The sequence below is a fragment of the Leptonychotes weddellii genome, chromosome 5, assembly GCF_054177405.1.
Source record: "Leptonychotes weddellii isolate Sample4059 chromosome 5, ASM5417740v2, whole genome shotgun sequence".
Lineage (NCBI taxonomy): Eukaryota > Metazoa > Chordata > Mammalia > Carnivora > Phocidae > Leptonychotes > Leptonychotes weddellii.
In genome coordinates this window covers 141,641,206-141,656,705 of record NC_138373.1, presented here as the reverse complement: position 1 = coordinate 141,656,705, position 15,500 = coordinate 141,641,206, and the positions used below count along the sequence as shown (strand labels likewise).

Below are 15,500 nucleotides of genomic sequence, written 5' to 3'. Positions count from 1 at the left end.
CTGTCTTCTGGGGGAGGGGCCTGCTGCGCTGTTACTCAGGCAACCCTGTTTGGGCGGAGTTGCCCTGCCCCCCTGTGGCGGGGGATGGGCTCAGTGGGAATCAGTCTTCGAGGCTTTTGTTCTCTGGCGGCTTTCCCTGGCAGCTTTCCACATCTCTTCCACGAGTCAGAGCAGAAGAGACCGTTTCCAACCTTCTGCCTCAGAGCAGAGAGATCGCAGTCTGTTCTTCAGTGAGCTCTCCAGGCCACACTGTCTCTGTTTTTGTCCATGCTGCTATAAACTGCAGCGGCTTGGGTTGTTCGCCCCTCCACAGCACCCCCAGTCCTGCCTCCAGGCCGGAGCATGTCTCTGCCCTTTGTGCTTCTAAAACCGCCAGCCGCTCCCAGTTCACGCATGCGTGACCCCGCCAGTCCGGGTTTCTGCCCCGGGGGCTGCCCTAAAGTCCTTTCCCCGCGCTACGGGTCTGCAAGTCTGTGTCCTGTCCGCAGCGTGCGAGGCTGTCACTCACTGGCGGTGTAGGATCCCCACGGCCAGGCACCTTCCCACTGCCGTTTATCCTCAGATATCTGCCTGCGGAATCAGGACTCCCCGCTTCGTAACTCAAAACCAACCGCCTGCGATATTCTGTTTGTAGAGATCCAGATCTTCTTACATTTCAGGCTGGTTTCGTGGGTGCTCAGAGTGGTCTGGTAGATATCCAGCTCAATTCCGGGGACCAGTTGAAATAGGGTCCCCTACTCCTCCGCCATCTTTCCTTCTCCCTTAGAAGAATATTTAAAACACCTTCTACTGTGGATCAGTAGTGTCATTCTTGTTATCATGTTCAATATGGGGAGGGGCTCATTTTGACATGGACTGGCTTATTTCCTCTTTAAGCAGTCCTACTTTGAGACAGGCAAGCCGAAATCATTGGCAAGGAGAAAGAAAAAAAATTTCTTACTTGGTGACTCTCTTCTAGTTTTCTGAAAATGGTGCTAATGTTTGAGAAGAGCCTTTTCAGAAATTGGACTGGGACAATGTGTTAATTTGCAGAGAAAGTTGAATTATGATGAATCAACTTCAACTATTTTCAATAATCTTTTTTTTTTTAACCTCAGGATTCCAAGGAAGAGCACCTCCAGTTGTCCTAGCTTGGGCATTATTCCATCCCTTAGTAGGGGTGGAGCAAGACATTTTATTGACAACCATTTAGACTATTTTATGGTGAAATGGTCTTTTCCCCAAAGTAAATTGGGTTGCTGTTACTAGAGGACAGGAGAATGGATACCAAGAAGCAGAAACAACCAGTGGCCACTCAGAAGATCTTGATTACTCCTAAATTTCCTAGTAGGCGAGATTGAAGGGAGGGGGTATGGAACCAATCATTTTTCTGCAAGATAACTGTCACTTTGTACAAAGGCAATCCATATTGCTGCACTGAAGTGACAACTTGTACACCAATAAGAGATTCCTAAAAGTAAAAGATTAGACACTTTTGTGACTTTTACTTTGGAGGCTGCCAACCATTAAATAATAATGAAAAGCCCCATTGTATATTCCTTGTGAGTCTGATATGTTTGAGAATATGGTGGGCAAAATATCTGCTCTGGTGGTGATAAACCAAGAGAAGGATTTTGTGTTGGTATTTTCTGTATGGTCTATAGTTGTCTTATATATTCTGTATGGCCTAAAACCACTAAATTGGGTGTTCTAAATCTTGTCTTACTTCCCTCGAGTAGATTCCTGAATCCTTTTGTCTCTTGATTTCCATTAGCTAATATAGTAGCTGTTTTCTCTATGGGTTAAATGGTCAACACCCTTGAAACACTTAAACTTTGATATGAAGTGTTAAAGAATAGAATAGAGGCTCTTATATTTCCATAGGAATGCTGGGATATACATGAAATCAGAACACTTTACTCAACTAATCTTAAATATAAGATTGAAATGGATTTGCAGAATTTCATAATTTTTAGAAAGTTTCTATGAAAGCCAATTTTGCAGAAATTTGTCAAACTCATCATGGATGAACAGAATCATTCCTTCCAAGATAATGCATTAAGAAGAGTCAAAGAAATATTAAATACAGAAGTTGAACTTTCTTTGTAGCAATATTTTGGATTTAAGTACATGTCATAAAGTGACTTTTCACTATTAGCATTTAACTTGTGCACACAGCATTTTAAGAAAGCATGATTATAATGACATGGTAATTTTAGAAGATGAAAGCCTTTAAATTGCATTAATTGACTGAGTTCTTGAACTTGAATATAAATTAGAAATATGACTGTACATGTGCTAGGAGAGAAATTATATATGCAAAATGTGTCAATTTTGTGTTCATTTCAGTACCATATCTATTGCTCTGATGCACTTAGGAACTTTACTGTCTTTATTGCTCTCTCTCTTTTTAGTTTCATGCTCTTCTCTGATTTCAGCATAGCAGACTTGTTTAAATAACAGTTTCCTAAGGCCACAGGAGAACAATTTTTATGAAAGCTCAGAATAATTAGAGCATTCATTTTTCTTCAATCCCATCCAGAATTTCCAATTCTCTGAAAATATCCAATTTTATTTCATTGAACTTAAGTTAGGAATATTTCTGCCTTTTTTATTATTTAATAAATTTGTACATATTTATATCTGTATGCATATTTACATAGATATACATTGCTTGCTTCCAAAAAATATTCTAGGAGAATTTTCTGTAGTTTTTTGCTGATAGTTAAAATTTGTTTTCTGTTTCTTTTCATTTAGTTTTGATCCCAATCCTTTGCAAAGACATACATTCTGGACAATTATTATAGGAGGGACCTTTACATGGACCAGCATCTATGGTGTCAACCAATCCCAAGTGCAGAGATATATTTCCTGTAAAAGCAGATTCCAGGCAAAAATGTAAGCCAAACTATGGTATGGAAATCATTAATAACCATCAGTTGTCTTTATTGAAACTTGTTAATTAGTCAAGCTTTGTTCAGGTTTAAGCCTTTTGCATCATGAAATTCCAAGAAATAAATGATATACTTAGTTATAAAAGGATCAAGTAAAACAAAGTGGTACTTATATTTTAAATCAGATATTTGAAATATTTATATGATTTATTAAGTAAAATAAATCTTATTAAATAAAAAGGCGTTTATTGTGTATCTATTTGTATAAGGAGTTATGGAGGATAAAAATTAGAATTATATGGCTCTTATAATGAAGGGACTTAACATCTAGTTAGGAAAATATATACAAGTATGCAAAAAGTGAAATAACACTAGAAAGGTATGACAGTCCCATGGAACAATATAATGATAGAATAAATGGTCAAGGACATTATATTGCCAGATGTGCTGGTATATTTTATTTTCAGACACAGTCATGGGTTTATAACTCTGCTCTAATACCTGCTATTTGAATGGGCTAGTGACTTAGTCTCCCTGAATCTCAGTTTCTAAACTTATAAATTGAGCATAAGAAATATTATATATCTCATGAGAGGTATTGTAAAATATTATGCTTCGCAAATACTTGGTAGGGATCCAATAAATGTGACCTCAAATCATAGGACGTGAAGGCAGAAAATGGGTGAGAGATTCCTATCAACCAAGCAGATCCTGAATAATGACCATATGTGGGCAGGTGGAGAATAGTGGGAAAGAATTCCAGATATACATTGATATGGACACAGCCCAGAGATCAGAAGGATGACATGGTCAAGCCCATCTTGGCTTGAGGAAAGAGTATGAGTGGTGGCTGGTTCTTTCTCAGGAGGCCTCAGATCAGTGTGGTGACCACCACTCCCTATGCTGATAAATAAAGCTGACTGGACGCACATGCATTTAGGAACTTAAAAATTATAAATAGATTAAGAGTAACAGGGTGATTGGAGTAGGACAAGGAATGGCAATTCTATTTCTATTCAAAGAAGAACATGAAAATATTGTGATGTCACATGTTAAAACTCAATATATTGAGAGTAAATTGACTCAATATATTGAGAGTAAATAGACATTATCTGTCTTTGGAAAATTCCATAGTAAAAGATCTACACAAATATCAGCACAGTAACTGGATATAGAATCCCCAAGTGAGCTTAGGAGTTCTGGTATTTTAAGGAACTTTGAAGGAATGTAATTTATCCATCCAATAATCCACTGGACTTTAAATCTATATTAGAGCTGATGCTTCTCCAAAATTAATTGTGCATATGCTCTTCTGTTTCTTTGGGAACATGAAACTCAAAGGGCCCAATTTTATAACTAAGAGACCAACATTAGAGCTTTAGAGCTTTCTTAATAAGAAGCAATTTCCTTTGGAATGGCCCTCAGCAGACTCCCTGCGCTGAGAGGAACCATTTTCTCCTACTTTTTAACACTGGCTCCATAGGAAGAATGAATCCCAGTCAAAGAGTTAAGACCTACTGACATTGATTGACTGGGGACAGTATCAGATGTTATTGATAAGTGATCTATTTGAGTGGCACTAAAGTTAAATAAAACTATATAATAAAGTATTAACCTCATATATGAACAAGGGTATTTGAGCAGGAAAGTGTCTGGGTATGTTTTCTGATGATTTGGAGATGAGCTGTAGTTACTTATACTATTTTTAGTCAATAGCAAAACATACAGTAAACTTAGTCAATCAAGGGAAAAGGCTAGCAATCTGTTGTTTGGTAGCTGTTGAAGGTGAGTTATCCTGAAACAGACTCTGAGATGGAGGTTGGCATTCCAGAGTCTGTGAGGGAATCACCACCTGTAGAAGAAAGAGAAGAGAAGGAAGCAGAATTGGCCCGAGAGAGAAGTTGGATTGTAATGCATTCTCAGCCAAGGCCTTAGGGGAAGCCCTAATGCTGAACTGACTCCAGTTTTGTCCCAGGTTAGGGTAAGGAGACTGGGTTTTAAGATTCTGAATCCAGTAGTCATTGGACACAGGTGCCCCAAAGAAGGAGGCATGACATTGGGGATTGTACCTCTCTTCAGCCTAGGGCAGCTTGTTACAATATCCATTACAGCACTCCTGGGAAAAAAATGTAGACACCTTAGTGAGAACAATGTTTACTATTCAACTGATTATTAAGACATAGAACTCAATGCCATTAGCACTCATAATGTCAATAATTACCATTTAACAAATGTTATTACATGCCAAGCACTGTGTATATGATACATACTATTTCACTTAATCTTAAAATTCTGCGAGGTAGGCATCATTATCTATAGGTGTACATGAAGAAGCTGAAGATCAGATAAGCTAAATTACTTGCCCGGGGTCACATATGGTAGATGGAACCAAGATTTATGTTCAGGTCTGACTCCAGTGCTATTATACAAACCTTTACAATCTCCTGGAGCACACACCATGTATTATGATGCTGAACATTGTTTGGGAAGAGACCTGTTCAAGGAATGCAGGTTTGCCTCTCATACTTATTAGGTGATATTACAAACCACATTTAAACAAGTTTAATGAGTTTCTGTGTAGATGCTAGCAATGTTTAGCAGTCTATAACTGCATTATTTTTAAAAGCAAAATGAATAATAGTTACTGCTCTGTTGACCATTAAAAAATCCTTATTTCATGACAAGAAGACCTGAAGTAGTATAATTGGATACCATTATAAAGCTGACAATGCCCATGGAACTCTGACCAGGAGGATACATTTACTCAATAGAGAATCCCCCATCTATTCCAAGTATTTCCAAATACAGTGTTGATTGACAGCATAAGCAGACGGTTAGTCTAGAATAAAACAGATAGCATTTTTGATAACCAAAAGATAATGTGCATTTATTGAGTAATCATGAAGGTCTCTTCTGTTTGTGTAACAAGTTTCCTAATCTTTGGGATGGAAATTACAATTGACATTTGCTGGTTTGTTTTCACTTCCTTAGGTCTCTCTACATCAATCTTCTGGGGCTCTGGGCAATCCTCGCCTGCTCAGTGTTATGTGGGCTTGCCCTATATTCCAGGTACCGTGACTGTGATCCTTGGACAGCCAAGAAAGTGTCTGCACCAGACCAGGTTCAGTACCATGTCTTTCTTACATGTGCATTAATGTTATCCAGAAAGCTGATTAGTTGGGAGGAAAGAGTATTCATGTTTTTGTAGAGAAACAGCAAATGAGAACAATATAATCATCTTTAATTTCTTGAAAGCATTTGGCAAAATTTATTTTAGCAGATATAGCAAGAATGAAGAATGCTGTATCCAAGATTAAAATACTGAAATACCTGGAAAATTTCAAGCCAATTGTTAAATAGAATTAGGTCAAGACTGGGAGTAGAAATGTAAACACGGTTAAAGAAAAAAAAAAACATATGTAAACCATGGTAGTGTAAAATATTTTGTGGGTATTCTTAGATCACTTTTTTATCAACAGCTTACCTTCCAGTTTTTTTTTTTCTTTAAGATTTTATTTATTTATTCATGAGAGACAGAGAGAGAGAGAGAGGCAGAGGCAGAGGGAGAAGCAGGGTCCCCGCGGAGCAGGGAGCCCGATGCGGGACTCGATCCCAGGACACTGGGATCATGACCTGAGCCGAAGGCAGACGCTTAACCGACTGAGCCACCCAGGCATCCCTACCTTCCAGTTTTTAAATGATAGAGAAACAGATCTAATGAGTGAACATTTATTGAGTACCAACTATGTGGTGAGATTCTGTGCCCAGAGCTTTGTGTGCTTTATCTCTTTTAATTCTCGTAACCTGGTAATTCTAATTTTAGAGATGAGGAAATGAGTGACTTGCAGAGAGGTTATATTACTTGCTCAAGGTCACATAGCTGATAAATAAGTATGGCCGCAAGAATTCATCATACTGTCATAAGTGCTTTATATAAACTTCAACTTTGAATCCCTACAGCTACACACTGAGGTAGGTGCTATAATTATCTCCCTTTCAAAGATGAGGAAACTGAGGCACAGACAAACTGTGTAATAGCTAGTAAACCTAGAACCAGAATTCAAGCACAGGGAGTCTGCCACTGGAGTCTTAACTTTGTTTTTTGGGTTTTTTAAAAAGATTTTATTTATTTATTTGACAGAGAGAGACACAGCGAAAGAGGGAACACAAGCAGGGGGAGTGGGAGAGGGAGAAGCAGGCTTCCTGTGGAGCAGGGAGCCCGATGCGGGGCTCGATTCCAGGACCCTGGGATCATGACCTCAGCCAAAGGCAGACGCTTAACGACTGAGCCACTCAGGCGCCCCCAGAGTCCTAACTTTGAACCTCTATGCCATATACCACCTTTCAGAAAGTATAGCTAGAATTCAATGTTAGACTCCGAAGCTTGAGTTCTTGCCAAAATTATGTTCTAAGACTGGCTTGTAAATTAAGTGCCCAGGGTACTCATTAGATTGAAGATAGATTGAAATGTATCCTGACATAAATGCATCACATACTCCTGGAAAAAAAAGCAACTTTGTGGGGTTAGAAAATGAGAACCTCCTTGAGCTGTGCATCCTAACCCTGTATTCACATGTGTCCTCCTGTTAATAAATAGATCTTTCCTATTTGCTCAGAGAATCTAATAATCATGTTTACTCTGAAGATGGAGGCACTCTTTCCTTATATTCTTTTTAGTGAGGAATATTTTGTCTGTAGTTTATATCATGAAGATAATAGGGATGTTAAAAATGTTTCTCATATATCTTCCCCGATCCCTAGACAACAACAAAAAATATCTACAACTTCCTATCCTTGAGACTTCTTGTCATAGAACGCATTCACTGGGGTCTTGCATGCACGCACCTTTAGAGAGCCTGTGCTAAATTTTTTAAAAAGAAAGAGGTTTCCTCCTAATTGGATGCTTCTGGTATTATGTTGATTATTGAGGAGTTAATTCAATTAACATTTCCCTAGGGATACAATGCACATAAGGCACAGTAGTAGAAAGTCAGGTCAAAATCTTAACCCAAGGAGAGCAAAGATATATTTGTGCAACACTGCTGGAGCTCACCCTGAGGAAGCAAGATTAGTGTCTAGATGGAGTTTTACTATTTTTCTATCTATCAGTCTCACCTTGCTGGTTCTACCTATACCTGAGGGGGCCACTCAGAATATGAAATATCACACCAAAGACTTTTGAGAAAGTTGATGTTATGGTAGAGGATTTTAGATCTTGTTATCACAGTAACGACGGAAACTTTGACTTTTGCTTATGTATGGAATACTGTTTGAAGTTACACTTTTAAGATAACTTGGGAAAACTGGAACTTGATTTCATATAGAAATAAGTTCTATTCTCTCTTTCTGAGAATAAAAAATTAGTAAGCTTTGGATAAAGTGGAGACATTCTTAAAACAACTCAACACAGATCCTTGCCACAGTGGAGGATGTTCTTCAACATCCCATAACAAACTATTGTCAAATGAAATCAGAAGAGGCTGATAAGAGAGGACATGACATCCACTCTATACTATCGGAGAAGGACTTGAGGCTGTTTCAGTGCAAGTGAGGGGACTTTTTCTAGAAAATTATCCTCTTAGGACCCTTTTGATTTAAAAATCAGTTTTGCCAAAAGACTGTCATGTGACATAGTACGGAAGTAATACACCTTCCCATCCTTATTTAATATTTATTTTTTAAAAAGTAACTTATCAAAAGGTAAGTTGGTATCAGGAACTTTTTAAAAAGAAGCAAGTTTCAGGAACTTCCCAAGGTTACTCTCCACTTGTCACTATGTCTCATACTATATGCAACTATAATTACACTTCCAGTCCTGGGTAGTGATTAACGTTCTCAAAGGTGAACTTTGAATCATCAAGTAAAGTTAAGTGAATGCTTCTTATTACATAAGCATAGAGGTGTGTACAATATTTCCTTTAAATTGATTTATTATTCCAAAGAACGAGAACAGCTGCCTTTTATCAAGCATTTCCGATATCCCATGTACTATATTAAAACTTTACATAGATGATGTAATTTAACTTTTATAGCAAGTCTGTGAGGTTAGTATTATTATCCCTACTTTACAGATGAGGGAACTGAGTTTTAGAGAAGTAACAAAAACCACTTCTGTCTGAATCCAGACCCTGTATCCTTAACTACTCTGCTATTAAGTGTTAGCAATAAAAGAGTTTGATTTTTCATATTCGGAAATTTCAATTATATGGAATAGGTTCCTTTAGTTCTTAAAGAACACAAGATAAATGAGGCATTAATTAATTTTATTTGATAGCAAATAGCACTCAGAAGTCAATTTTGGAATTTTTCAGCTAATGCCTTATTTGGTACTGGACATTCTGCAAGATTTTCCGGGACTTCCTGGACTTTTTGTGGCCTGTGCTTACAGTGGAACATTAAGGTATGAACTATGACTCTAACAATACATGGTTTCCCTGTTGGGATCTTTCTTTTGTTATTGGATATTTTTGGGGATAAAGCTGAATTCTGGACATGAGCACAAATGGCCCAAAGTGGGTAATCTACTCCATGTATCCTCTCTGTTGGTCTCACTTTTATCCATGTGGATTATCAGTCTATTATCCTCAGTCTCCACTTTTAACTTGGTCTATACTGTAATACATCATTACATACTCCGTAGGGTCACCATAATAATGATCAGTTGATGGTAGTTCTCACTGATTATCAAAAATGAGTGCCTATAGTCTTGGTTTAAAATGTATGTATAGCTAAAGCATGGTCAAATGGAAAATTATAATTAAAATCTCCTATTATGTGCTGAATAATATACACTGTCCAAAGAATCTTGTTCTGTGTTTCAACTTATTCATTGCACCTTCTTCCAGTGTTTGTGCCAGGGAATTCTTATTGTTAACATGTACAGTGTATGTTAGTAAGGATCCAGGAAATTAATATTATTGATATTAATGGCATATGTTTGTGAGGATTTATGACAGTCCTTTCTATGCACAAAGAAGTCATTATATAGTAGTACTATGTAGTCTGTGTAGATTCTTTCCATAGACACTGAGGATTTATTGCAAAGCGGAAGCAACATAAAATTGTTTTCTCACTATTAAGCCTATGGATGTTACCTGAATCATTCTTGGATGATAACAGCTTCCAGAAAGAGGATGTTGTCATCATTAAAATATAGTAGAAATCTAGTTATACTTCAGAAATGACAGTTTGTTTACCCTTTCTTATTCCTACTTAAAGTATTATTAAAGTTAAAATATTATAAATCAAAAGATTGATTTTTCTCTTACAGCACAGTGTCCTCCAGTATTAATGCTTTAGCAGCAGTAACTGTGGAAGATCTAATTAAACCTCACTTCAGATCGCTCTCAGAAAGGTCTCTCTCTTGGATTTCCCAAGGAATGAGTGAGTTTCCATTTTCACAATTCCTTTTTACCTCCAGGAGATTATTTTTTGGAAATACCAGAAATCTTTTCCATGGAAGATACAGAGTAAGAACCTTCAAGTGTAAATGTACATATACATATGCATGCCTATGACTAAATGCAGTTATGCCATATTTGCGATCCAGATTTGAGAGACACTTCAAGCAATTAATTTTCAGGGGTCCTTATTTTTTTTTTAAGTTTTAACTTAAATTCCAGTTAATTAACATACAGTGTAATATTAGTTTTAGTGATTCAACACTACCATACAATACTTGGTGCTCATCACAACATGTGTACTCCTTAATTGCCATCACCTACTTCATGCATCCCTCTACCAACCTCTCTTCTGGTAACCAAAAGCTTGTTCTCTATAGTTAAGAGTCTGTTTCTTGGTTTGCCTCTCTCTTTCCTTCCCCCATGCTTATTTGTTTTGTTTGTTAAATTCCACATACAAGTGAAATCATATAGTATTTGTCTTTCTCTGACTGACTTATTTCACTTAGCATTATATACTCTAGCTCCATCCGTGTCATTACAAATGACAAGATTTCATTCTTTATGGCTGAGTAATATTCCATTGTATATATGTACCACATCCTTTTTATCCATTCATCAGCTGATGAACACTTAGGCCATTTCCATAATTTAGCTATTATAGACAATGCTGCTATAAACATTGGGGTGCGTGTATCCCTTCAAATCAGCATTTTTGTATTCTTTGGGTAAATACCTAGAAGTGCAATTGCTGGGTCATAGGGTAGCTCTATTTTCAGCTTCTTGAGGAATCTCTATACTGTTTTCCAGAGTGGCTGCACCAGCTTGCATTCCCACCAACAGTGTAGGAGGGTTCCCCTTTCTCCGCATCCTTGCCAACACCTGTTATTTCTTGTGTTGTTGATTTTAGCCATTCTGACAGGTGTGAGGTGGTATCCCATTGTGGTTTTGATTTGTTTACCTGATGATGAGTGATGTTGAACATCTTTTCAGAGGCCCTTATTTGGCTGTCTTTCTTTTCTCACTTCTTCCTTTCCCAAATCTATGTTAAAATTCTTAGCCACAGAAAAAAATTCAACACTTTTCCTTTTCAAACTTTAGCCAACAGTTTTAAGACATACCCTTCGTTTGGAGCCAAGAGCCACACTTCTTCTTTATTATATAAGAGGGCACTGTCAGTTTAAAGTACAGAACACTGGGTGTTACACACAACTGATAAATTATTGAACACTACCTCTGAAACTAATGATGTACTATATGTTGGCTAATTGAATTTAAATTTAAAAAATTAAATAAAAAAAAGCCTAAGCCAAAAAATAGAATACATAGTCTGTATGTATGAATTGAAGATAAAGAAACAGAGTGTTGTAGTTTTTGACCCATCTTTATTGTCTGTTCTATCTGTACACGTAGACTGCCCTGGAGATAGTCAATTAAATTGTACAAGGAATATTCAACTTCTATTGATAGATTGTAGGACCTTATTAGGGGTTAAATATCAGGTGAATGGAAAGGTTTAAAGACCCCAGTTCCCAGATATCCCAAATATAACAATCTGACTCAAAGAAATCTGGCTAGTGTACTTCATTCTTTGTGTTTGACATTTTGGTTATATGTGTTCTGGAATGAATGACTAACAAACTTGTTTTTGAAAAAGAGTGTTTAACTTCAACCCAGTAACACTAGACTGTCAAAGAAACAGTGAATAATATTCTATTTTGAACCACAATTCTATATGTAATTGTCTTAATGATAGCCTGGAATACTTAATTTATATCCTTCAGTGTCCCTTGAATATAAATAACATTGCATCATCTTATTATGTGCCCAATTTTAATCCTGGAGCATAATTTCAGAATGATACAATTCTTCCTAAAGAGTATTTAGATTGATTCATTATAGGATTATTGAAGCTATATGGTTTTAAATAGAAGCTTTTGAAGCCAGACAGACCAAGTCTTGCTTTACCAGTTTACTAATCTCAAACAAACCCAATAACCCAATACAGCTTGAATTTTTTGTATGAAAAATGTTACAAAAAATATTCATCTTGCAGGTACTATGAGGTTTAGATATAATACATATAAAATAGGAAGCACTAGCTGGTGCTCAAGGAAGGATGTTGATGATCATTAATAACAAATTAACTCTGCTAGTGTGGATGAGATTTTCATTTACTTTGAAGGGTTATATAAAGTCATTATTTTGAGGTCTGTACAGTAAGGACATCATAGAGAAGAACATGGCAAATAATTTGTATGTGTTTCCATCAACTTTGAATACCAAAAACCCACAGTGGTGACCATTTATGAGCTATCAGATAGAGAAGACTCAAGATAAATATGTTGGAAATACTATTTACATTAGGATTTGGAGGCATAAAAAAAAAATCATTGCGACATGAGCTCTATGTACAAATTTAATATAAGGTTTCCATTCAGGTGCAATAAGGTTATTTACCCAATATACTTAACAAAGGGGTGAGTGCTGGTGTAAATTAGATAGATATAAGGAATGCACTAATTATATAAGCAAATTTATCATTCCTTTTTTTGTGTTTTGATTTTTATGTGTGGGAAATTATATTGACTGATTTCAGGTGATTTGTGCTAAATGGAAATCTTCAAAAATAAAAATCTGGGGGCATGTGTATAAATTTTCCTATAGTTTAAAAAGTAAAACATGTATTTGGAGAAATGAAGGGGGGAAATCAGAGGGGGAGACGAACCATGAGAGACTATGGACTCTGAGAAACAAACTGAGGGTTCTAGAGGGGAGGGGGGTAGGGAGATGGGTTAGCCTGGTGATGGGTATTAAAGAGGGCACGTACTGAATGGAGCACTGGGTGTTATATGCAAACAATGACTCATGGGACATTACTTCAAAAACTAAGGATGTAATGTATGGTGATTAACATAAAATAATAAAAAAATATTACTAACCAAACAAGTCATAAGAATTATTAAAAAAATGTATTTGGAGAAAATCTGGAAAGTACTGAAAGCCAAAAGAGAAAAAAAATTCTATAATTTGTAATCTGACCAGCTGTGGTGGCTTGAGAATTTCTATAAAGTTTGGAAAAACAATTTGTAGAATGGGTAATATCATGCTTGATACTATCTTCCTTTGTAATTTAACAGGAAAGGCTTGGGGATGTTGATGGAGATTACAAAAGGGCTAAAGGTCATAAACCACCCCTTGGTGTGGATTGTAACTTCCCAGGAGAAATGAGTACATCAAATCAGATGACTCTAATTTCTGAAGTTTATTACTCCCCTCCCCCATCATGTCATACAGAGCAGAGCTGGACTGTGTCCCGTTTCTGGCAAACTGAAAACAGAGACCTGAGCCTTCCTTTATAAACAAATGTTTATGGAGGATTAGATTGATGACACACTAATTCTTAGCCTTAAAATCCCTATGGTTAATGCTAGGGATTTTTTTATTTATATAACCTAATGTTGTCACTAATCCCAGGACACAATATCAGAGTTTTCTTTCCCCTTTGCACACTGCTGATCCTGTAGGAAAACACCCCTTCCTTTTTTTTGGCTGGCTCTGATGTATGTGGCCATTTTTCACCACAATCATATTAATTACTTTGAATCAAAGGTGGGTAGCTTATTCTATTGAGAATTCTAATCCTCTGGGTCTGAATTTTACACTGGCTTCTACATCATCCATCTAGGTGTGCTGTTTGGAGCTCTGTGCATTGGAATGGCTGCACTGGCATCACTAATGGGAGCTTTGCTGCAGGTAAGAGCTGATTCTGCAGGGTTTGAGTCATAAACACTGAATTTGTCCTTTTTTTAAATGTTAATGTGACCATCTTTCCAGACTTCTCTATCCATCTATACATAGCCATATCAAGGAACAGAGTTGACTAAATTCTTTAAAAATTTTTAAATTAAATTTTCTATTTTGATATAATTGTAGATTTATATGCATTTTTGAGAAATAATATAGAAAGATCCCATATACCCTTTACCTAATTTTCCTTAATGGTGTGAGATTTAGATTGATGTTCTTTTTTCCCCCCTTTCTCTATAGATGTACAATTGTAAAGGCTGTCTTTCTTCCATTGAGTTGCACCTATATCAAAAATCCGTTAGGCTGCCTGGGTGGCTCAGTCAGTTTGGCGTGTGACTCTTGATTTCAGCTCAGGTCATGATCTTGGGGTCATGGGATTGAGCCCCTTGCCAGGCTCTGCCCTGAGCACAGAGTCTGCTTGCTCCTCTCTCTCTGCTCCTTCCCCCACTTGCACGTGTGCTCTCTCTCTCTCAAATAAATAAAATCTTTAAAAAAATCAGTTAGGCATATTTGTGTGGGCTTATTTCTGGTTTCTCTTTTCTGTTCTATTAATCTATGTGTCTGTCCCTCTGCCGGTAATATATAGTCATGATTTTTGTAGCTTTATAATAAGTCTAGAATCAGGTAAACTAATTCCGTCTATTTTTTATTTTTTTTATTATTTTATGTTAATCACCATACATTACATCCTTAGTTTTTGATGTAGTGTTCCATGATTCATTGTTTGCATATAACACCCAGTGCTCCATGCAGAACGTGCCCTCTTTAATAACCATCACCAGGCTAACCCATTCCCCCACACCCCTCCCCTCTAGAACCCTCAGTTTGTTTCTCAGAGTCCATGGTTCGTCTCCCCTTCCGATCTCCCCACCTTCATTCTTCCCTTCTTGCTATCTTCTTCTTCTTCTTCTTTTTTTTTTTTTTAACATATATGGTATTATTTGTTTCAGAGGTACAGGTCTGTGATTCAACAGTCTTACACAATTCACAGCGCTCACATACCCTCCCCAATGTCTATCATCCAGCCAACCCATCCCTCCAACACCCCACCACTCCAGCAACCCTCACTTTGTTTCCTGAGATTAAGAATTCCTCATATCAGTGAGGTCATATGATACATGTCTTTCTCTGATTGACTTATTTCGCTCAGCATAATACCCTCCAGTTCCATCCACCTCATTGCAAATGGCAAGATTTCATATTTTTGATGGCTGCATAATATTCCATTGTGTATATATACCACATCTTCATTATCCATTCATCTGTCGATGGACATCTTGGCTCTTTCCATAGTTTGGCTACTGTGGACATTGCTGCTATAAACATCGGGGTGCATGTGCCCCTTCAGATCCCTACATTTGTATCTTTGGGGTAAATACCCGGTAGTGCAATTGCTGTGTCATACAGTAGCTCTATT

At 37.1% G+C, this 15,500-nt stretch overlaps 1 protein-coding gene across 1 annotated transcript in view; it reads left to right on the top strand.

The window, feature by feature from the left end:
- The first annotated feature begins 2,762 nt into the window (after positions 1-2,762).
- Positions 2,763-15,500, top strand: part of SLC5A8 (solute carrier family 5 member 8) — a 44,679-nt gene continuing 31,941 nt past the window's right edge. Inside the window, exons 1-5 of the mRNA XM_081822279.1 lie at positions 2,763-2,877; positions 5,865-5,994; positions 9,185-9,273; positions 10,144-10,256; positions 13,962-14,029. Coding sequence (XP_081678405.1) covers positions 2,876-2,877; positions 5,865-5,994; positions 9,185-9,273; positions 10,144-10,256; positions 13,962-14,029 — 402 coding nt within the window. The 5' untranslated portion in view covers positions 2,763-2,875. The remainder of the gene's footprint in view (positions 2,878-5,864; positions 5,995-9,184; positions 9,274-10,143; positions 10,257-13,961; positions 14,030-15,500) is intronic.